Source organism: Balaenoptera ricei, chromosome 3 (assembly GCF_028023285.1).
Source record: "Balaenoptera ricei isolate mBalRic1 chromosome 3, mBalRic1.hap2, whole genome shotgun sequence".
NCBI classification, from domain to species: domain Eukaryota; kingdom Metazoa; phylum Chordata; class Mammalia; order Artiodactyla; family Balaenopteridae; genus Balaenoptera; species Balaenoptera ricei.
Genome location: NC_082641.1, coordinates 20,950,571 through 20,975,784, shown reverse-complemented (window position 1 = coordinate 20,975,784; position 25,214 = coordinate 20,950,571). Strand labels below are relative to the sequence as shown.

At 33.7% G+C, this 25,214-nt stretch overlaps 1 protein-coding gene across 2 annotated transcripts in view; it reads left to right on the top strand.

Moving 5' to 3' along the window:
• CDH10 (cadherin 10) overlaps nt 1–21,209 on the top strand; it is a 119,250-nt gene extending 98,041 nt beyond the window's left edge. Inside the window, exons 7-11 of one of the 2 annotated variants that reach the window (XM_059919229.1) lie at nt 2,784–2,920; nt 9,501–9,622; nt 14,703–14,811; nt 17,978–18,229; nt 20,725–21,209. In XM_059919229.1, coding sequence (XP_059775212.1) covers nt 2,784–2,920; nt 9,501–9,622; nt 14,703–14,811; nt 17,978–18,229; nt 20,725–21,209 — 1,105 coding nt within the window. Of the gene's footprint in view, nt 1–2,783; nt 2,921–9,500; nt 9,623–14,702; nt 14,812–17,977; nt 18,230–20,718 lie in introns of both variants that reach the window. The other variant, XM_059919228.1, reaches the window with a different exon arrangement.
• The last annotated feature ends 4,005 nt before the right edge of the window (nt 21,210–25,214 follow it).

The following is a 25,214-nucleotide window of genomic DNA, read 5'->3' as shown; positions in this document are numbered from 1 at the left end:
CACAGTGAAATAGATTCTAAATATTCTCATAGACTAATGGTTATTACATGTTAAAATATGTCTGTGGATTCTTTCTTAAGTTAAATTTTTCATCAGGATGCAAATTTCAGGACCAGGAGAAAATAATCCATTTATGTGTACTAAGCAACAGAATTAATGACTTCATTGCTTATTAATGACAGAGTCTAGCTAAGGTCGTTGTTGTATATTTGAATTTGTACTAACTTGATGTAGAAAAAGCAAATGAATATTTCTGGATGTTAATCTTGATAGACCATGCAGATTAAAAAGATGTATATATATATAATCAAAGAGATAAAGTAGTTTTACTAAAGCAATGTATTTAGGGATGGATAATCAGATAATACTGGTCATGTTATAAACTGTCCATGTCATGTATTGTGGATGTTAATGCAATAATCAAAGGTATTTACCTAAAATATGTCTTTTGGAACTGATTTTTAAAATGAAAATGTTAGGTAATAAACATAATTTACTGATAGAGAATTGAAAAATAAACAGTTATCCCTTGAACAACTCAGGGATTAGGGGTGCAAATCTCCCCTCGCCCCCTCCCCACAGTCAAAAATCTGAGTGTAACTTTATAGTTGGCCCTCTGCATCCGTGGTTCCGCGTCCAAGGATTCAACCTCAGATTTATATATTCAATAAACACAGACTCTAGTTTATATTTTCTGAAAATATCTGCATATAAGTAGACCCAGGAAATTCAAACCCATGTTGTTCAAGTGTCAACTATAATTATATCAGGTTTGAAAAAGAACAAGGATCTCTCTGTATCTTCAAGATAATTTCACATAATCCTTTAAATTTTGTCACTAGCTTTTAAACTGAACTACAAGAAAAAAGACAAAACACACATAAAATGGATTTGGAAAAGACAATGATGCTGTATATTGATTTACATAATGCAACTTCCTGTCATATTTCTATAGAAATAAGGATACTTATCATTTGCCAAAATGCCAAAGAAGTCATTCAACAAATATTTGTGGGTCACCATGTCAGTTACTAATTTGTTTCTCAGGGAATGCACAGTCTGTTAGGAAAGAAGATTCAGTATGAGAAATAAGATTCATTGAGTATCTACTAGATTCCAAGTATGACGCTTGCTGTTTTCATGTTTGATTTCCTGTTCGAGATGTGAGATGAAATGAATTCCTAATACAATGTGGTAAATGGCAGAGATGATGGTAGAAGGTGCTTTAGGATGGAAGGGGACAAATAGCTTCTACTTCAGGTAATCATGGAACAGTCCAAGGAGGAGGTAAAATTTACATTGAATCTTTCAGGAGTAAAAGAATTTTGTCAACCTGGGATATAATTTGTGAATTATTCCAGGTACAGAGATACAATGTTTTGCTTTATCTGTGAATGGCTAAAGCATGTAGTTTAATACAAAACTAAATTCATATTGTGTTACTAGAGAGGGCTGGGGTTTATTAAGGAAATTTGTAAATTACTGGTCTATTCTACTTAGAATTGATTTAAAATAAAAATCTAAAATAAGCAATCCTCAAAAATAAAATCATATTAACTGTATCAAAATATTAAGTTATTCTTCTAACGCAATTTATTAAAAACCCTGCAAAAGATCATAAATTTCAATTGATCTTTGGAAATATTATACAGGTTTGGAACACTAAAAGAAAAAAGTTTTATGGCACTTTCAAAATTATTTTGTGTTATTACTTACAAAATACTATTTAAAAATAATATTTCATATTTTGTTCCTTCAAATAAATGACAGTTGTGGCTTAGGAAAATATATGCCATAACTAGATATTACTCCTAGTTTTGTCATGTTTATTTTGCTTTGTTTTTAAAATTTTTAAATAGGGAACATTAAAGATAACTTGGGGGATTATGCTTGCTAACTCAAGAATTACGAAACATTTGTAAACAACTAGGATTGTGAAGTGGCAAGAACCACCAATGAGGGGTACAGCTCTTTTAAACCTTGGCTGACAACCCCCAAAATAATGGAACTTACCCCAACTATATCATCCTGATTGATAAACCTGTAGCTGGGCTTTGGAATGACACCCGACACAATGCCTTTAATCAATTTGCAGAATAGTTGGTTTTGTAATATATATACTAAGATTTAATTTGATACAAACATATAAAAACTCCTATCCCAAACTTTTCTATTTTTAAAACATTTATAGTTAAAATGTATACATTTTATAATGATACATGTGGGTAAGAAACCAAAGCTACCTGGGTATCATACTTTGAAGCTGCTGAACACCATCATAAATTGATGATCTACTACTCTGAGGGAACTAATGTTGTCTCCAATATTCTTACTGAAGACTTTACTAGTGGGAATGATATTTTGCATTTGATCTTTGTAATAATTCTTCAACAGAATTCTCAATCGCTAGGTAATGTCAGTTGGTAATGTAAAACTTGTAATTCCAAGTTCTGTGGAAAAATACATCAGGGTCAGTTGAATATGCAATAGACAATGATTTAATTAAACAAACATTCAGAAGACCAGCATTTGAATGCAGAACAAAGGTCAATTCAGGTCTTGGGAAGAGGTTTTGGGGGGATGGGAGAGGGTCAGTTTGTGTGTGTGTGTGTGTGTGTGTGTGTTTGTGATAAATCCATGACACAGCCTGCATCCTGGATCAGTACTATGTACTCTCCTGAAATTATTATATATCACTATATATGTGTCTTTGCATTTCACCATTTTCTCCTGCAAACCATCAGTAATGCTGCCGTGTATTTTTCTCTGCCCTCTATGTTCAGATTTTCCTTGGATCGCCATACTGACCTTGACAGGATCTTTAACATACATTCTGGAAATGGATCCCTTTATACATCAAAGCCACTTGACCGTGAACTATTTCAGTGGCACAATCTTACTGTTATCGCTGCTGAAATCAGTAAGATGAATTTTATGTATATCATATTTAGCATAATTTTAGGTTTTATTTTGAATTAAGAATAATTTCTTCTCATTGCACACATGAGTTGTAATTTCAATCTAAGGTTTTAAAAGGCTTCTCAACACCTGTAATTTTTTTCAATAGTTTCTATATATACTGAGAAATAGCTGTAGGCATCCACAAATCTACATTTAATATTAACTAATAAAAATGATCTAGAATTAGAAACTAAAGATATTCTCTTTGGGAGAAAGGGAAATGTATTAAAATTGTTACTTGGACGCCATGAATTAAAATCTATGCTAAAATGCTGGGCGTCCATTATTTAACAATAAACACAGAGATAGATATTATTATTTCCTTTTTACAGGTGAAGAAACAAAGGTATTAGTAATAAGAGCTAACACTAAACACTCGGTGAAGGTATTATTCTAAGAATTTTAAATGAATTCTTTCCTCCTAATATTTTTCTTGACCTTATTTAACAGAGAAGGAAATAAGACTCCAGGGATTTTAGTAACTTGTCCAAAGTCACAATGCCAGAAGTAGTAAAACTGGGATTTGAAACTAGTCATTCTGTTTCTAGAATGACTTAATTCTATACCAAATTTACGAAATTTCATCCAACTAGTAACAGACAGAGCCAGCATTCAAAATCATATCTGTCACTAATTGCAAAAGTTCTTATCCATACACAGGACTGACTACATAATTTTGAGAGCCTATTATAAAATGAAAGTATCAGGCCTCATGTTAAAACATGATTAAGAAATTTAAGATGGCAACACTATAAAACTCTTAGAGGAAAACATAGGCAGAACACTCTATGACATAAATCACAGCAAGATCCATTTTGACCCATCTCCTAGAGAAATGGAAATAAAAACAAAAATAAACAAATGGGACCTAATGAAACTAAAAGCTTTTGCACAGCAAAGGAGAACATAAACAAGACGAAAAGGCAACCCTCAGAATGGGAGAAAATTATTTGCAAATGAAGCAGCTGACAAAGGATTAATCTCCAAAATTCATAAGCAATCATGCAGCTCAATATCAAAAAAACAAACAACCCAATCCAAAAATGGGCAGAAGACCTAAATAGACATTTCTCCAAAGAAGATATACAGATTGCCAACAAATACATGAAAGGATGCTCAACATCACTAATCATCAGAGAAATGCAAATCAAAACTACAATGAGGTATCACCTCACACCAGTCAGAATGGCCATCATCAAAAAACCTACAAACAATAAATGCTGGAGAGGGTGTGGAGGAAAGGGAACCCTCTTGCACTCTTGGTGGGAATGTAAATTGATGCAGCCACTATGGAGAACAGTATGGAGGTTCCTTAAAAAACTAAAAATAGAACTACCATACGACCCAGCAATCCCACTACTGGGCATATACCCTGAGAAAACCATAATTCAAAGAGTCATGTACCACAATGTTCACTGCAGCTCTATTTACAATAACCAGGACATAAAAGTAACCTAAGTGTCCATCGACAGATGACTGGATAAGACTGGAAGATGTGGCACATTTATACAATGGAATATTGCTCAGCCATAAAAAGAAACAAAATTGCACTATTTGTAGTGAGGTGGATGGACCTAGAGTCTGTCATACAGAGTGAAGTAAGTCAGAAAGAGAAAAACAATGTGTTAGTATATGCTAACACATATATATGAAATCTAAAAATAAAAAAAGGTTCTGAAGAACCTAGGGGCAGGACAGGAATAAAGACGCAGACGTAGAGAATGGACTTGAGGACACGGGGAGGGGGAAGGGTAAGCTGGGACGACCTGAGAGAGTGGCATGGACTTATATACACTACCAAATGTAAAATAGATAGCTAGTGGGAAGCAGTCGCATAGCACAGGGAGATCAGCTTGGTGCTTTGTGATCACCTAGAAGGGTGGGACAGGGAGGGTGGGAGGGAGATGCAAGAGGGAGGAGATATGGGGATATAGGTATATGTATAGCTGATTCAGTTTGTTATAAAGCAGAAACTATCACACCATTATAAAGCAATTATACTCCAATAAAGATGTTAAAAAAAAAAAAAAAAAGATGGCAACAGCAGAGCATTAAATAAGGGTGGGTGGGGCCCTTCTGAGTGTGAGGCCCTGCTCAGTTACACATGCCCATGAGCCAGCCCTGTCTACACACACAAACCTGTTCATGGTTTCTGATTCCTGTATTATGATATGTGCATGGAACAGAGCAACTGTTTGTTTTAAAAAGAAGGATAAATTAGGGACTGAATCATGGTAAAAAAGAAAAAAAAAACTAAGCCTATACATTTCAGATCTGAAAAACTAAGCTGAATCCACAAACATATATCAAGGTCAAGTTATTCAAAGTAATCATTCCAAGATTTGGAAAGCAGGGCATTGGGGCTGAATTACGAAGAGTCTCAGAAGGATGGAACCGGGCTAGACTGATCATCAGCAATGAACTTAATGCCTCAAGAGAAAGTACTAGATTTAACTTTTTCTTAAATCTGCCTCTGAAATATAGATTAACCCCACCATCCAAACAATCCAGTTTTTCCATAATGAGATATAAATAGCTGTGTCTCTCAGGGTGAACTGAAGAATTTTTGAGTTTTTCTTAAGGAAAGTTTTATTTCTCTATCTGTATCCGTATCACAATGTTTAGATGGGCCCGACAGGATCCAGTCTGATTACTCCAGAATCATGATTGTTTGTGCTCTCTGCTCGATTCAAGCTCCTTATTCAAGCCTAATGAGCTAGGAATTGCATTTTCTATTTCAGATACTTTGAGAAATTTAACTTCTAAAGCTAGTTGAAGTAATGACAATTCTGTAAAAAGCTAAGTCAATTATGTTCTTCTTTTTAAGAACTAAACCTACTTTCTGCCCTTAAATAAAATCAATCTGTGGAGTAACTGCTGGAAATGCCTACCTGCCAAGCCCCAAACAGTCAGGGGCCCGTCATGCTGTTCGATTATCAAATGGAATGAGGGTGAGAGGGAAACATCATGTAAGGAATTGTTTTCGCTAGATTTTAAACACTGGGTTTGTGGTAAGCGTGCCATACACCAAGTCCAGAGTAGTGCAGAATGGCCTAGAAATGTACTTCTTACCAATGTTTCCAGGCTCTGCCTCTAACAGTTTAATTCTACATTCATATCAGTGTATCCCATCGTATGGCAAGTATTACTCCAGGTAATCATTTAATGCACTATACCATGGAATAACTTCTCTTTTTCTTCTTTAAAAAGTATTTTTAAATCCCACGTGGAGAATATAAAATCTAAAATTAAGGTCACAATCAGGGATTGTAAAACACATTGTTGTAGAAACCAATGAGTTCCTATAACCACATCTGAAAATTAAATTATAAGCATTGCAATATATTCTGACAACAGTAGAGCAAAGTTTATGACTGAAGGACGCCATTTTCTATACCTGCTTCCTCATTAGTAGAAATCCTTACCCTAAGTAAGTAGAAAAGATACCTCTTTCTAAAGCCTGGGATTTCTAGATAACGATTTATACTTTCTTCTTCCTGGAGGTATGGAAAAGCCTGTGAATACGTGGCATGGTTTTACCTTAGGACATACATTTTAAGATCCTTTGTTGCTCACACATTCTCACTACAGTAGAGTTTGCTGGATGACCAAGAGGCTCAGGTGGTAAATATATGCCAGCTCCTATTCAGTATGATGCTTCCTTGGAAGGTTTTATATTTTTATTTATACGTAAGCAGCCGCATCTGCCAGTAAAATGATTAGTGTAAGCACTGTTTTTTGAATAGGTGACTCCAGGCCTGATGCTTTACAAAGCATGTTTATCCCTGTGGATTTAGCTTTTGATTTGAAGAGCCTTGAGTTATGTGTAAAGAAGCTGGAGAATCTCCATATTGTGTTAGGGAAGGGACTGACAATGCAGTTTTTTAGATGTGAAACTTTTCTGTCTTTCTTGGCTTCTGTGGCACAGTTAGAAACTGAATTGCTACCAACAAAAGAGTTATTTTTATGTCAAGACTTTGTATTGAAGGAAAACATTTAGCTTATGTCCACTAACTATAAAAGTAGGTTAAAGAGCACATTCTAGAAAATACAGAAGAATCATACCTTCCCACTCTTCCCCATAGCATCAAGTAACTTGGGGTAGTTGAGGATTCATTTGGAGGTGAACACTATGCCTCTGGGTTTTAGCAAGTTGTTTAGGAGTGAGGGAGGTAGGAAAATAGCAGAATAACATTTTTCTCATTTTTTTCTCCTCTCCTCACTTTTTCCCAAATGCACTCCTCTTGAGACCCACATGAATTGCAGGAAAGCTAGTTAACACATTTTTATTGTGTAGATGCTTTGCATGGCGAAAGATAGCTTAAGCTTTTAAGTAATGTAAGGAAATAAGATATGACAGAGGTACTTCCCTGTTGGCACAGTGGTTAAGAATCTCTCTGCCAATGCAGGGGACACAGGTTTGAGCCCTGGTCCAGGAAGATCCCACATGCCTCGGAGCAACTAAGCCCATGTGCCACAACTACTGAGCCTGCGCTCTAGAGCCTGTGAACCACAACTACTGAGCCCACGTGCCACAACTACTGAAGCCTGCACACCTAGAGCCCATGCTATGCAACAAAGACAAACCACCGCAATGAGAAGCCCACACACCACAACGAAGAGTAGCCCCTGCTCGCTGCAGCTAGAAAAAACCTGCACGCAGCAACGAAGACCCAACACAGACAAAAATAAATAATAGATAAATAAGTTTCAAAAAAGGAAGATATGGCAGTGATAATAAAGATGATCTTAATAACAATAGTCAACATGTATTGGTTTTGTGTGTTTACCAACAAACTGATACTTCGATAAGAAGTTTTCATGCATTAGCTCACCTAATTATTCAAATAACTGTATAAGATCAGAAGTTCTATTTTGATTCATTTTGAGTAAACTGAGGCATTAGAGACAGAGTGTAAACTGGCCAAAGTCACACAATGAATAAGTGGTAGACCTGGGAATCAGGTCAACTCTGTTTGACTCCAGGATCTATACTCTAACCACCTGACATACTAAGAAGTGAATAATATGCAGCAATAGATTAGCAAATATGAAATCAGAACCTGAGAACTGAATACATATGGGTTAAGAAGACTGAAGGAAGACTAAACAAGTGTTAAAGAGGAGATGCACTTTAAAGTTTCCCTTGAAAAGAGTAAAGTAAGGTAAATACACTTCAGATGGAAGTGTCTGCCTTGCTTCTTATTACTCAGCCTTGTAAATGCCTCTGCCAAGTAATCAGTTCTTACATGTTATTTTTTTAAAAGGCTGATTTAATTATTTTAGTAACATTACAATTACATGGAGAGAAGGGAGGAGAAATAAATTCTTTTGAGTAGTGATATACTCCCTGTTTGTACCTGACAATATTTTTTAACCCTTGTATATGAAAATTATTTAGATAAAATTAGAAAATCAGATAAATTTCACAAGGGTAAATCAAATTATTCATAACCCATGTTGGTAGAGGCTATTTAGTAAGATGGCTACTGTCCCTCAGCTTATCTGCTATTTTTTTTTTTTTGCTTTATTTTTAGCAAATTATCTCCTTTCTCCTTTTATATTGATCTTGAGCTTGACTTTACCGAAGTTCACAAAGAAGTTGAACTATATCCAGAGACTGAGATTTTGACATCACAAAGGCTGATGAATATAAACCTGAATTTAAGATCCCCAAACACCTCAGATATCAGTGCAAGTGCCTAGAAAAATTCTTGGTGGAGATAATGCAATTATGACTAATATGCGGTTGTTACCCAAGGCTAAGAGATATTTTAAAATTCCATTTACAAATCAAAACATATTTTTAAATGCATATTTTTATGTGAAAACTTTGATGCCCTTGATTTTAGCCAAAAAAAAAATCATGATTATTACACTACATGTTACTATTGAACTAATTTTGTCACACAAAATTGAGCCTGGATTGTTGAAATGGTACCAGTAACAATTGTATTAATGAAACATTTAAAATCCTGTATTTCATTGTAAATTTCCATCCAATTTGTAAAATTAGTAGCTATATATTAAAATTTCCAAAAGGAGGGATGAGAGTAGCTGTTGGAATACATTTTAGTGATAAAAGTAGTCAGAAGGGTAGGTTGTAATATAACAACTACCACGTAGATGACCTCGGGCAAGTTACTAATTTATTTAAAACCACTCTTCATCCAAAAAAAATGGTATAAATTAAGAACTATAATGACATATAATAAAGATTTAATAAATATTTGTTCTTATTTTGTGTATTTGGAGAATAAGGACACAAATATAATATGAACTCAATTATACTGAATTGTACTTTTAAAAAGATTTTTCAAAATATTAATAGTACTCTTGAGCCCATTAATAACTGAATTCATGACTACTTAATTAGGCTCTGCAGTAATTTTCTTTATCGCATTTGCTCATTACGTTAGTAGAATGAAGGTGATGCTTATTTGTATGTGAGCACTTAATATCCACAAGAGGCTTATATAAATTAAATCTGGTGTACAAATGTGTCTTCCTAAACGGATTTTTTCCTTTCCTTTTTCTAGGCAATCCCAAAGAGATGACTCGGGTGGCTGTTTTTGTGAGAATTTTGGATGTTAATGACAATGCCCCACAATTTGCTGTGTTCTACGACACTTTTGTATGTGAAAATGCCAGACCAGGACAGGTAAGCACCCATAGGATTTTAAAGTGTAGGAAGATTTTAACGGGGACGCTAAGTATTTTCTTTTCCCAATCTTGAGAGGAATGAGTAAACAGATAAAATCACTCATATAAAGTCCCAGTAGTATGATTAAAAGCAAACAAAAAACAAACCAAAGGCTTATGTTTTTAGGGTTGAAAATGTTTTAAATAATAGTGTAACACATTTCATATGTCCTTCGTAAAGTTCTAATGTAAATATGAGATTTTACTGTAGCCACAAAAGTTAAAGTTTAAGAAGAAATAACTTCTTAAACTTTCAAAAACAAAAATAAACGAACAAAAGGAAAAATAAATCCTGCTGTGCCATTAGATAAATATTGGTAACAGCTCACAAGACGGGTAATGAAAGTTGGGGAAAACAGAGACAAATACTTGGGATCATCAATACATTCCATCAATATTCCAATGTATGCAAATACGATTTTGAAGCAGGGCTGCAGAGTTCACTCTTAAGACTTATACTTGCATTTCATCATCGTAGCAACACATAAAGTGCTTAATGACTTCGTTTTCGTCCTTTAAAACATTCTTCCTTTACCAGATTTGTTTATAACCCTTTAAGTCTTTTCCTCAGTGGACTCATTTTGTTGTTTGAAGAGCCCCAGCCTGTATGGCTGAAAGAGATGCTCTTAATTGGTTTGAATGCCATCTTCACAGAAGGAAGCTGCATGTTATAAATAATAATTGGGAATCAAATGTGTTTTATTAAAGAAAGAGAAGCCATCGCGAAACTGTATTGCGTTTTGACATCATTTGATGCTCTTTATAAACATCAATGTCATTGGTACATTTTTATGCAAATTACATTGTGAAATAACTCAAATTCTTCCTTCAGAAAATTCTAACAGGAATTCAATAGCCTGTCTATTGTTGGAAATGGTAAAATTGCTGCAATTGGATTCATTTTTTTATTTGAAAGTGTTATGGAAATGTTTAATTTGGAATATTTAAAGGACTAAACTGCTTCCAACCTACTTCTTAATGAAACAGTGTGCCCGAAAAATACAATTCCAAATAGTCCTCTGCTTGGCAGGCTTAGCATGATATGAGTTGAAGCCTTTTCTCTAGGAGATGAATTACCCACTTTGCAACTGCTGCATACATTGCTCGCTCTATGGTTATTCTATTTGATTTTCAAGATATATCTTTTCAGAGCATGTGAGTCATTATAAATACTCATTCCCAAATGTATTCAAAATACACAAAATAAGGGATTGTGTTTGTTTATTTTTCTTATGCCTTTTTTCTTTTAACCTATATCTGGCTCAGTAATTTCATATTTTTTGAACTTTTTAAAACAAGCTGGTATATTGAGGGAAAATAATCAAATCAAAGTTGACTTTAATTTAAAAAGTAGTCTATTTTAACAAATTTGACAAGAAGAACATGATTAATAATTTTTGTCTAATTGGCTGCATGTGCAAAAGCCTCCCATAGTAGTTATTTTTAATAAAACTCGTTTGTTAGATGTCATTTTGGTCTCATGCTGAAAAATTGTTGCTTGAACTGAACTGTAATATACTCACTGATGGAATTCTAGGTTATGACATCCTAGCAGGCAAAATCAGAATAGCTATTTGATAAAGTCCTTCTTCACTGAGCCTTTCTTGAAATTAATTTGTTAGGTCTGTCTTCCCTCCTTCCGGGGAAGTAGGAGCTTTTTGGAACTTCTGGGTGTGCTTTAGTTATTTATAGAGTAGTTTAGTCCACCCAGCACTCCTCTGAATTAAGTGCTCTTTAAGAGCAGCCCTTAGAACCACATAGAACTTAATTCTGATTCATTTGGTGTGTAGAACTTAATTCTGATTCATTTGGTGTGTCGACTCAATGAGACAGAAATAAAGCTAATTGCCACCCTCTCCTCCTTTCTTGCCTATTCCCTGGCCTAAGGGTAGAAGATTTTCCCCCGGGGAAAGGGATGCAATTTACAAGTGATGTAGTATGAATAGTCCCCTCTTATGCTTGAACTAGGCAACTAGACTCCCATCTTTTCCATCTCAGACAGAGTCAGGGGACCTTGGGAAAGGGCAGAAGAGAGGACTGGCTATTTCTCTTTTCTTCCATTTTCCCTCACACAGGCTTTACTCCTTTAGTCAATAAAATATATTTTAATAATTTTTAATTTCTATGAGAGGGCAATAGCATTTCAGTCTCACAAGAGATTTCCCAGGGAGTCTCTCTGGGGAGACAGGCTGCTTATATTTACCCATTGATAGTATCTAAGCTCCAGGCCCTTATCAACCCCCAAAATCCTATTACATATTTTCCATAGAACAGTGTTTAGTTACTTCCCTAACAACTAAAAAGGGTGCTTTTTTACCAGAGCAAAGGGAATTTTCGCATCAATGGAAACTACTAGTCTTTTCACCGAAAAAACTAAAATGTTAAAACTCAGTGACCAGCTTTCTAACTAAACATCTTAAAATCCATTTGTCATCGCACACTCCATTATCTTATGATCCCTGAAACACCCTTCAAGTTCATTTAAGATTATTTTAGAATAGCTTAGTGAACATGCAAACCAATTATATAATTGCTAAGGAGATAAAATATAAATGACTTGTCTGTGTCTAGTTTTCATATGCTCAAAATGGATACTGGACATCACTTTTTTTTTTTCTCCTAACTGTGGCAACTTCTTTTATTGGCAGTGGGTCAAAATGAATTTGTTTCTAGTCGAAATAAAATAGTCAGGTCTTATAGGGAGAGACAGGAGAAACAGTTTTACCTCCTTTTTATTGCCATCTTCTGATTTCTGTTGCAATTCTTTATGGTACAAATACCAAAATAAAATGTTGTGACTTTTTAATGTATGACTGGAAATGCAAAGGAAGACTATATTAAAAGGTAAATGCAGAATATGGGGAAGTTGGATGCTAGAAGCCAAGTTATATCTCAAAGGAAAAAAAAATCAATCTTGTAAAGGAAGTAAGTGTCTCCATCTGCATAGAGAAGTCTTCTGGTCATAAAAGTATGTTGTGATATGATATTGATTTACAGCATGTCATTCTGTTTTGTCTGCATTGTTTAATGAGTTTTACTTATTCCCTTTATAACATTTAATGAAGATACATTAGCAAATCGCTGAAGTATTGCTACCATATACAGTGCTACTGTCTTTTATTAAAATAATACATCTTAATTGAGAATTTTTATGTAAACCTTTATAATTTATTATAGTTATATGTGAAGATGTGGCCATTTCATTCTCTGAACTGTGTTATTTTGTCCATAAAAATGAACTGGAATTGTAATTTGAGACATTATGAGACATTGTAGTTTTTATTTTAAAAGACCATTAGCTCTACTTTTACATTTCTATAATTTTTATGCATCTGTATGTGAGAGTTAATATATTAATATTGATATATATAAACATAACAATTTCTATTAGTCTACTATCTTTCTTGATATGTTATTTCATTTATGCCATTTTTTTCCTCTTCAACTTATTTCTATAAATCACTATTTGAAAATAAAATCTTTTAGACTGCTCCACAAACAAGAGTCAGTCAAGAAATATATTTGTAACTGAATAGATACATCTTAAAGGGTATTAGTTAAAATTATTTTAACATTTTTCTCCTGAATTCCTTTATATATGTACCACCTTTTGGTTTTTGATTGAATGGATAAGCCATTAGCCATAAATTCTTGCTTATATTTAATCTTAAATAACCACTAAAATTTCATAATGTTAGATTTTTAAATATATATTTTAAATTATTTAAAGTTTTAAATGATTGTTTTGCTACTTATTTCTAGACGATAAACATTTATCTTTGTTTGGTCCAATTATATTTCTTGTATCATTTTGAAATAAATGATTAGGAAGTACCTCAACTTTACCACATTTTAATTTTTATAGAACACTTTAAAAGAAAAATAATTTAATATGGAATACTTAAAATATTTCCTTATTTTTTTCTAATTATTTTACATAGTGTTTTAAACTTAAAAATCCTTTCTAAATTAATAAAACATCAGTAACAAATATTTACATCAAATATCCAGACAATATTAAATTGAGTTAATGCAGTAAAAAGTATATTCCTTTCAGTTAAGCATAAATTTGACCATTTATCTAGGCATTGAAACACATATTTAACAACTTCTGAAACCTTCTTGCAAAATTAAAATATGCAAAAATACATAAAATGATGTTGTATAAATAAGTTAAGGACAAAATGGATATATACGCAAAAAATACATAGTAATCTGTTACGTATATATTTGTATAATATTAATTAATTGTATAATATGTTCAAAGTAGTCATCTGTTTATAGTATAAGGTGTTAAATTTTCTACTTTGTTACTAGATAGCTTCTTATATTCTCTTACCCTAAAATAAATCAGAGTTGACCCTTTTAAAATAACCAATCCCTATAGTATTATATGTATATGTTGAATTAAAAAATATATAATTCTATTGACAGTGCAAATGAAGTGAGCAGTTACTGTTAAAGTAGATAATACTGTAATGTTTGTCTTTCCTTTATAAAGTTATATGTAATTGTCTATAAAATCTCTACATTCTTTGAATAGTTTTCACTTTACTTTTAATGAAGAGGAAAGCCCTAATCACAATAATTTTCTAAATTTTCCTACGTTAGATACATTTATCTTCTAGATAAATGTTTAAATATACATGAAATACCTACTTATTTCAAATGCTATATCTAATAAAACTGTAAAGAATACAATGTTACTATTTATTATTTTAATTATAATTAAATTTAATTAATTTAGTATTAAATTAATTACTATTTATTATTTTAATTAAAATAATAAATAGTATTTAGGGGAAATTAGAGAGAGAAACAGAGACAGAAACAGAGTGGGAGGGAGAGAGAGAGACTTTGTTTAAATCTAAGTAATAATAAAAAGATGGAATAACTCAAACAAAGGTACATACACAAGGAAGAAAATCAATTGTCCTTAAAAAAATGTTAGACAAAATTGGATATTAAAAAATTACATATTATAAAGCAGATTCTACCCATGGAAGTTTGATAAATATACATTTTTCTCTCTTCTGCAGCTAATACAGACTATAAGTGCAGTAGACAAAGATGATCCTTTAGGTGGACAAAAATTTTTCTTCAGTTTAGCAGCTGTCAATCCAAACTTCACAGTACAAGACAATGAAGGTAAATTTTAGAACGTGTTCATTATGATTTAAGGTGACATTAACAAGAAATTTTCCCCGAAATGACAATTAGCATATACATGATATATTCATTTATAGATCTGTGTTACAAAATTTTGGTTTCATTACGTTTTTAATGAGCTATTATGGTAATTTCTTACTTAACAGTGGTTAGTTTCTTGAATTTTAAGATTATAAAATATGTGAAAGAAGACTATATGGGTTCTAATGCAAAGACTGAATCTTGCAAACATTAGAAAGGCCGGAATAATCAGTTCCTATAACAAAATAGTAGGACACACAGAGAAATGAATGGCTCAGTGAGACTCTTGTGTAAACTTCAGTGAGATTTAGCAGCAGCAGATTCACCAAAGCCAAAAAGGCATAGAAGAGACAAAGAAAAAAAGTAGTCACATTAGCCTATGAGGGGACTGGGTGCAAAAACATAGTTTCAATGACAAGATGCACTATTCTTCCGTGTAACATATGAATCTTATAATGTCTCTGTGATCAAAAATACTAAACATATTTCTTGCATTCTCAAAAAAAGCAGAAACATATTTTTGAGGAAAAATACAAAAACGATCACTATTTTCAAAAAGTCAAACAGCTTTATTCTTTGGAAAATATGTATGGTAATTATTCTAGGCTAAACAAAAGTATGTAATCAGAGTTTTCTCTCTTCAACAAATTTATGTTAAAACTAATTATATAAGGTAGTTTTTGGTAAAAAGGCATACTTGTTTTAGAGCTACTATAGATATAATTATTCTCAAAATAAATCTAATAACTACATTGGCATATTTACAATACCTTCCTAACTGTGTATGTACGCTGGCAGAGCCAGGTTGCTATAGCATATCTAGGTGGCTTTCAGAATGTCAGAAAGCAGTTTAAGATAATGGATAGTTTTACACTGAGCAACTACTACTTGAGATATTTGATATAGTAGGATCTTTGCACAAATCAGCTGAAGGGAGGCATCGGTTGGTAACATCTGTTTACTAAATCTGAGCTTCTGAAATGTCTATCTTTTCTGTCCCTCTGGACACCTAAAACAATTGTGATTGGAAATATTAACGTAGAATTGGCAAATAAAATACAAAATGCCCAATATCAGATGTAATATCTGAATATCAGAAAAGGACCCATCATTTTAATTCGCTGAATCTGGTAACCTAAACATAGAAATTAGACGGGACATTCTTAGTACTGAGCTGACAATATTGTATTGTATTGTACCACTTTCTAATTGTATTTTAATTTGTTTTATGTTCTTGTTAAACTGAGCCCCGGATCTCAACAAGCCACCTCTCAATTTTAAAAAGTAATAGAGACTTGAAATAGTACTATCTTATCACAGCACTTCACAGTTACTGGGGAAACAACTCAAGGCCTATCTTAATTAATTTTTGATAAATAGTAGCAATTTCCTATATTGTGTAGAGTTCCTGATCCTACATAAGTTACTCAAAGCAAGGGCTGAAGCCATATGAATACAAACCTGAACATACACTAAATAGAATGCCAGTAAAGTCTGATGGAATATTTGATCTAATCTTGCATAAATTCACTATTTTCTGTTATTGGGTGAATTTTGAAAGAAATTCCAATGACATAGACATCACCTTAAAGTTGACCTTCTTGAGACAATACCCTTGCATTTGTCTATATGTTCATCTTTAAAATCTTTAATTCTACATCTTTCTTAAAATATGTTTCCTGCTTCTGTGATACCACAGTTGGTATCACATTATTAAAAATGCCTCACTTTTCACTAACTTACAGGTCAAAAGCATTATTATATGATGACTTTCTGAATATTTAATAAAATGATTCAAGCAGAATTGTTAGTTTAGGGTCAAACTTCTTTTGGCTCTTCAATGTATCAAAGCTATTGCAGGCAAAATTAAGATTTAGAAATTTTTGAAAAGTTAAAAAAGCGTAAGGCAAGAAGATTCTGAAAATACCCATATGCGTGTAAATGTTTGTTTTAGTGTAGGTTTGAGAAAGGAAGAATTGTATCCTACTACTTCTTGGAAGAAAAGTCAGAATTGCAAAATTATCAGTATTACATTTTATTTTTTAAATTTGCTTATGCGCATCTTCTATTTTGCTAATTTACTTTCCTAGATTATGCGGTAGTTAACTGATGTACTAAGATTTAACTTCTTGCTAAAATTTAGGAAAGGATTCTTTTATGTTCAACCACTATACCTGCAAAAAGATTGTCACTTTTTTTTCTTTTTTTTAAATTTTGCTATCCTGTTGGTTTGATTTAGCAATTGCCTAACTCACTCCCTTCCCTACATTGGCATTTTAAGCAGCCTTATGGGATTGGCTAAACAAGACCCAGCACATTGGACAAACAGAATAGGAAATTATCATCCAAGTATATATTGATTTTATTTTTCAATATTATTATATAGATGCACAACCTGCATTTAAGGATACTGGATGAGTTATTGGATAAAGGAAATATCATTAGCGATATACTAGGTAGTAGGATGCTAGCCTTGATTAAGTCCCTACTTCTTTCTGTGTGTCTGTTAGGCACTCCACGTTAGTGTCTTCCACCAATGCCTTGAGTTACACACTGTATTCAATTTAATGGGTGGAAATCAAAGTTCAAAAATATTAAGTAACTTGCTGACTGTTCTTCATACATCGGGACTCTTGAAGGTTTTTGAATGCTTAATTGATTTTAAAAGTACAACTATAGGTAAAATTTACCCAGTCATATTTTTGTTCATGAATATTGGATTAATGTGTGTTTTGTGTATGCGCACACACACTTGTAAATAAAAAACATTTACTATAATTTTTTCTTTGGTATGCATAATATTTATGTTTTTTGAAAACTCTGATAAACAATATGCTACCATCTCTATAGTCTTGATAAATGATTCACTTATAAAAATTCACCATTTTGAAAACATCTGAAAATTAGTTAAAAATCTAATAAGTAATAACGGTATTAGATTCCTCAAACTGTCTTATTTATCTTATCTATATTTGAATTGCCTTGTATATATTTGATAGGGAAGTTGATATCAATTTTGTATTTCACACAAACAACTTTTTATTTTTTGTGTCAAACCACGGTGATCAGGATGAGACAAATGTATTGTCCCAAGCCATGTGTAATACGTTACAATTTATTTTAGATAATACTGCCAGAATTTTAACCAGAAGAAATGGATTCAATAGACACGACATAAGCACCTATCTCTTGCCTGTGGTGATATCGGACAACGATTACCCGATTCAGAGCAGCACTGGGACACTCACCATCAGAGTGTGCGCGTGTGACAGCCAAGGCAACATGCAGTCCTGCAGCGCTGAGGCCCTGCTCCTTCCCGCGGGTCTCAGCACGGGGGCCTTGGTCGCCATTCTCCTCTGCATCATTATTCTGCTGGGTAAGAAAACGTGATTATTTCCTAGATGGCTTACTTCACTGTGTTTGTAAGTAGAAATGTTACTATTAAAATACTTCCCCTAAAACTAACCCCCAAATTTAAGACAGACAGCAGTTAACAGTGGAATGTTGTTTATATAAAAATATTTTATCTGATCAGATAGAGTCATTACCTTCCCTTTTTAAATAATGAAAAGGAAAGTTAGAGATGTTCTAAACGTTTTCCAACGTTACACAATTTCTGAGTGGCTGAGCTAAGGCAAGGCACCTTGCCGTCAGTCTTTATATGTAGTTTTTCAGGAAATCTAAAGTTTATTTCCACTGTTTTTGGTTCTTACTACAGCTGGACAATGGCCTCACTAGCTTACCTCTTCACTTATATAATGTTAACGTAGCCCTTTACCTCGTTCATTTGTCCCTAAAACAACAATACTTGATTTTATAAGCCAGAACAAATTGCTTTTTAACTGCTTTTGAGTTAAAAATCAGATTGTTTACTCTCTAGTTGCATTATCTTAAAACTACTGTGAGTATTCTTGTGACTCTAATCAAAACACACTGTATCTGACATTTCAAGAAACAGTGAAATGAACTGGGATTTTGAAGCCAATCTTAGTAAGTTTCATTATCCTCATTATTAGAACATTTTTTACTGGCTAAGATCCTTTAGCTGATCAAAAGCAATCTGAGGTTTAAAATCGTTACATCACAAGTTTATGTGTGTGCACAAATGATGAATTTAGCCAAAATAAAAGGTCACATTTTCTCAAAAACTTGAAGAATAAACATTTTCTTTCTCTTGGTGGTGGCCTATTTATTTTTTAATCACTTTGAAGGTCAAGAACAGTTGTCAATGGATTAAAACTTTCTTTTTTGTTGCATTAAGAAAAGTCCCTTGTCTGCCCTCTCACACAAGCTTGAGGGCAAGAAGTCTTACTGTTCTAAGTTAATAAAACAGAAAACATAACTTAATACCACTTTACATAATAACATAATTGTCTTCATTCAGGCTGCTATAACAAAATATCATAGACTGGTAGCTTAAACCACAGAAATTTATTTCTCACCGTCTGGAGACAGGGAAGTCCAAGATCAAGGCACTGGCAGATTTCATGTTTGGGGAGGGCATACTTCCTATTTCACAGACCGCTGTCTTCTCTTGTATCCTCAAGGGGCAGAAAGCAATCATCTCTCCTGTGTCATGTCAAGAGAGCACTAATCCCATTCATGAGGGTTCCACCTCCATGACCTAATTACTTCCCCAAGACTCCACTTCCACACACCATCACATTGGGAATTTATTTAGGCTTTAGCATATGAATTTTTAGGGGACACGTTCAGTCAAGACCAGTAATAAATCCCATATCCTTTAAATGTTTGTTCTAATGAGGCTAAATAAATATAGATATTTCTTCATACATATACCTGGTAAGATATTTTCCCTTCCTTTCCTCATCTAACTGAATTCACATCTGTTTCTCTAAATCATCATTTTAAAAGGATTATGACCAAAATGTTTGGGGATAAAGAATGAGGGTGGGAAACTAATACAATCAGAAGGAAAATGATTTTAGCTTTCTCCTATCATTTATGCTATTACCATTATTATGATTACTAAAATAATAAGTATATTATTATTATTATTGATACCTTCCCATGGAAGTACGGAAATGTCCTGTCTGAATGATACACATTTCTACTTGTGGATCTATACTCATTAAGATACATATAGCTGAAATTCATACATAATTTTTGTAGTTAATTCAGTGTAGTAATTTGAATTTACTCTTTGCCATCATGTGATCCAGCAATTTTTTTTTTGATCTCATGAGTGATATATATTTCAATGGAAAACCTCATAAATTTCTAAACTAATAATGTCTAAATAATGTGGTCTTTTTTTCCCAGTAATTAAGGCCTTCTAGTAACAATGTAAGAAAAAAAATATGTAAATCGATCAGCAAAGCTACTTAACAGATATGGATACTCCATATCTTGTGAAGAAAGCTGCCTTTTTAATATTGCATAAGGATGTAAAAATATGGGCATATTTTTGCCCTTCTTCATTGTTTTATTTGAAGCTGAATTTGATTTGTGTCTATTTTTTAAACATCTTATGTCACTATTTAATGCAAAGTATAAATAATGTCTGTACAATCAGGAACTATCTTTAAACAGTTCTTAGAAAAATAGATAAAATAAGTCACTGTATTTGAAAAAACCTTTCACATTGCTTTAAAAGTAAATTAGAATCACTGTTCTTAAACTCTAACCATACTGGCTAAATCCTTCAACACTCCCCTCTCCTCTCACGCCTCCCCCTCCCCACAAGCCCCGCAAAAAAAAAAATTATGGAAATACAAAATTAACCCTAAATTCTAACCAGTTCCAGAAAACCTAAATAGCAAACTCCTTTATAGTACTTCCACTCGTTATTTATTAATATGTGTTTCAGATGGACCTCTAATGCATCTTTTTTCTTTTTTCAAGTTATAGTAGTACTGTTTGCAGCTCTGAAAAGACAGCGGAAAAAAGAGCCTCTGATCTTGTCTAAAGAAGATATCAGAGACAACATTGTGAGCTATAACGATGAAGGTGGCGGAGAGGAAGACACCCAGGCCTTTGATATCGGCACCCTGAGGAATCCTGCAGCTATTGAGGAAAAAAAGCTGCGGCGAGATATTATTCCGGAAACTTTATTTATCCCACGGAGGACTCCGACAGCTCCGGATAACACGGATGTCCGGGATTTCATTAACGAAAGGCTAAAAGAGCACGATCTGGATCCCACCGCACCGCCCTACGACTCACTTGCAACGTATGCCTACGAAGGAAACGATTCCATCGCGGAATCTCTGAGTTCTTTAGAATCAGGTACCACTGACGGAGACCAAAACTACGATTACCTCCGAGAATGGGGGCCTCGGTTTAATAAGCTGGCGGAAATGTACGGTGGCGGGGAAAGTGACAAAGACTCTTAACCTAGGATATATGTTCTGCTCAAGCAAGAGGAAGTAACTTTACCGACACCGTCTCCACTTCACAATATTTGATATTCAGGAAAATTTTCCTGCCACTCAGCACAATTTGTTTTCCCATTTCCTTTTTAATTTGTTCATTAATTACATTAATTATTCCCTGTAGGATGTCTCATGGAATATATACGACATTTTATTTAATCACTTCCAAGAGCCAAAGCTATGGAAATTCAGTGTTGTCCTTCTTAGGAAATAAAAGATAATTTCAGAAACATGAACAGGCTAGTTCTCCCTTAAGCAGCCTCACAAACAAGCCGCTTCCGTTTCTTAAAGGTGAAGAAAAATTTTAAGGTATATCCTGTTCTGTATGTTAAATTAAAAAAAAAAAAATGTACATGTGGTGTTAGTAGGTGTGATATGCAACCTGGTATACAAACGTTTGTGCAATTTCATTTCATCAAATTCTATCTGCTAATGTTTTATATTTATATTTTTGTATTTATTTTTAAAAAAAATAAACCAGTTTTTACAACTACCTTGTCTCTAGCTTCTTTTTTCCCTAGGGAGAAAAAGTTTCTCCACAGACTAAATTTCTTGGTACAAAATTACACTGTGTTCTTACAGGTAAGAACACAAAATCATTATCATTACTATTGAGAGCTCTAACCAAATTAATATGATTTAGGGAAGAATTATTTTTCCAATGTGTCTTGCTATGCTGTGATATGTGAAAAACTCTTTGCATTAAGAGTGATAGTCATTTACAGATCACCTAAAAATGTACCATATAAGCAAATGTAAAACATGACCAGCCTTATGCTAAATACCCCAAACACCAGCAATGCAGTAATTTCATTTTGTCTTTATTCACTAAAATAATATCTGAAAGAATAAAACGTTTCCTTTTTTTGTATGACATTTGTGCTATTCAGGTTTATGGGCACTAATAGTTCAGACAGATTTCATACTGAAATAATCTTTTAATGGAAAATATGCTTACCTCCCACGGTGACTTTGAAATGCCTAGTAATGACAGTAATAATGCTGAATATTCCATTAAGATACAGCAATGTAATTATGTAAAGTTTCCCAAAATGCATTACATATTACATATTGGTAACAAAGTCTGTTTTTCTGTCAACGAATGATTCAATAGAAAGGAATAAAAAAGTACTGGCAGTTAACTATCCAGAGTTCCTGAGATTCAGGGAAGCCAACTGCCACTAACTGATGCCTCTTTTCTCAAGATCCAAACATGATTTATTCATAAATGGAGCACTCTGTTGGGCCTACACTAGGAAGTCACATTCTCTGCTGAGTTTATCGTAAACAATACCAAAGATTTGTGTGCTTTCCAATTAGTGAAAATGGTATGCGTTTGGAGTGAGTCAGAGGGCAATACTGACATATCCTTAATGCAGAATTAATTATTTCAATCTTCTTGAATGCTTTTTTTCCCCCAGCTTCCAGGCTGCAAGACACATATCCCTCTGACCACAGACATTTTAGTTTGCATAGTAATCTAGTCACGAAAGAAAAACAACCCGTGTGGTCTAATTAAAATTACAGTCACGTTACAAGGCTGACACATCAGACCACAGTAAAACCTAACTTGGTCAACTTCCTATATTCCAAGAACCCATTCACCCACCCAAAAGGTTGACTGTCAGAAGGACAACATTTAAAGAAAAAAAAAGTTTGCTCATATATGTTGAACTGAAGAGAAAACCCTCAATATGCTAGAAGGTTTATTTATTCAAATAAAATCAGCAACAAATGGAAAAGATAAAAGAAGGTATATCTCACGAGCATTTCACATTAGTTATGATTCAAACTATAATATTCATTTGAATAAAAATTAGTTTAAAAATTTCCAGCATTAGTTATTTTTATTAATATTAGATGTCAGTAATTGGAATTCTTATTTGAATATCTTTAATTATCCTCATTCAGATAATTTTAGACTGACATTAACTTGCTCTATCATTTATTTTGTCATCCAATTTTTATATATTTAGAGAATCAGTGAGCTTTTGCATTATTCAAACCAGGTTTCCAAAAATTCTCTTTAAGGAGATTGATTAGCAGGCTTCTTTGGCAATATAAAATCTATATTGTACAGAAATAATCTTTCAGAGTACTGAAGCAGTCCTTGGTATCAGATATCCTAATATTTTTTGATAATGAAGGTGATAATTAATTTCTTGGAGATCCTGAAATTAAAAATACACCTATAAGGACCTGCTCAGACTGTAAGTTTCCCTTACATTATGCTCTCCCAAAAGCAGGCCCAATATATAGATTATTCTATGTCCACAATTTCTTTTATATGGGGAGTGGGGAAAAATGTCGCTCAGTAACATGTTGATTTTATCGGACAACTATGGACTTTTCATTTATGCATCCATGTATTCGTTCATTCATCAATTATTTTGAGCAGTTATTATAAAAATCAAAGAGTATTCTAGATCCTAGAGATGTAATAATAAATCATATATAATTTATATATATGTATGTAATTAGTCTATTAGTGACAATGGGGGAAAAAAAGGCAAAATAATTACCAAAACTCTCAGACTTTGTAACAAAATACCTAACTTGTACTAACTTTTTAAAGTACAGTGAAAAGAAATTATTCTGTCATCCTTTTTTATGTTTTAAATATTCAGATAAGGGAAATAAAATGATTTATAAACCTTCGGTCATTAGAAATGGTGATCAAGTTAGTCAATTCTCATTGGTTCTATTTTCAATGAAATATCAAAGAACGTTTATATAATGAAAAGTAATGCTCTTAGACTGAGGTTTCTCTGTGTATGTTAAGTAGATACTGTCACACAACTGCAAGAGTTCCAGACATAAACTATGAGTAATTAGATGTTTGAGATACTCTAAAATAAATAAACTTAAGGTGTACCATTGAGACTTAGGGATATCTACATATTTGGGTTCATCTATCAACACATCTACCTAAGTATCTATATATAATGGCTTCACCATGCCTTCACCAGCTGCACCCCCCTCCCTGCTGGCAGGACTGACCCTCTGCTGCAGCCCCCTGTCCAGTGGCCTTGCACATGGGTGGGCACCCCTGGGCAGCGCTGCAGGACTAGGTAAGCTGCAGCTGCTGGTGGCGGCGAAGGGAACCTCCCTGGCTCACATGTTGCCCCCCCAGATCTACTGCAAATCTACTACAGATCTATTAGAAATGCCCTCTGTTCCCAAGCTTGAAATAAAGCAGACTGTTGGTGTCCTTTTGCACCTGGCTGCTGGACCTTCCCATTGCTCTGAAAGAATGCAGGTTTCGCCCACAGGGAGGGGTACAGGGCTGCTGCTTGGACATCCTATAGGTTGAAAATAGCGTAAGATAGAAGCATCTAGTTACTTCTGCTGAGGGTGCAGGAGAGAGCCGAGTCTTTCCTTTTTCTCTCCAATGTTTTGTTCAACACCAAAACTTTTTAACTGTTGTGACCATACTATTTCTAGCAAATCCCCCATGCAAGCAATTGGATTCATTTCATCTTTAAAACATACACAGAATCCCACCACTTCTCACCATTTCCATTACCCAACTGAAACCATCAACACCTGTTTTCTCCATTGTTAGGAGCCATTAACTTCCTAACTGGCCTTTCTCTTGTCACCTTGCCCCACTTATACTCTACCATCAGCACTGAGGTCAAAGAAATATTTTCAAACCGAATTTCCCATTTGATTGCTCCCTGGTTCTAAACTCTACTCCTTCCTCATTTTACTCAAGAGTAGAAGGCAAACTCCTTATAATGTCCTGAAGGCCTTTCCAGAACCCTTTGACCTCTTCTCCCGTTTACTCTGCTCCAGCTTCTCACCCTTTGCTGTTCCCCTCTGATTTCATGTGTTTATACTGACCATTCCTTCTATCTCCAGCCATGTCCTTATTTCTTTATAAAATGCTATTTTATACGTTCTTTATAAAATGCTATTTTAATTGAGGTCCACACTGTCCACCTTACTTATAGAATTTCCCTA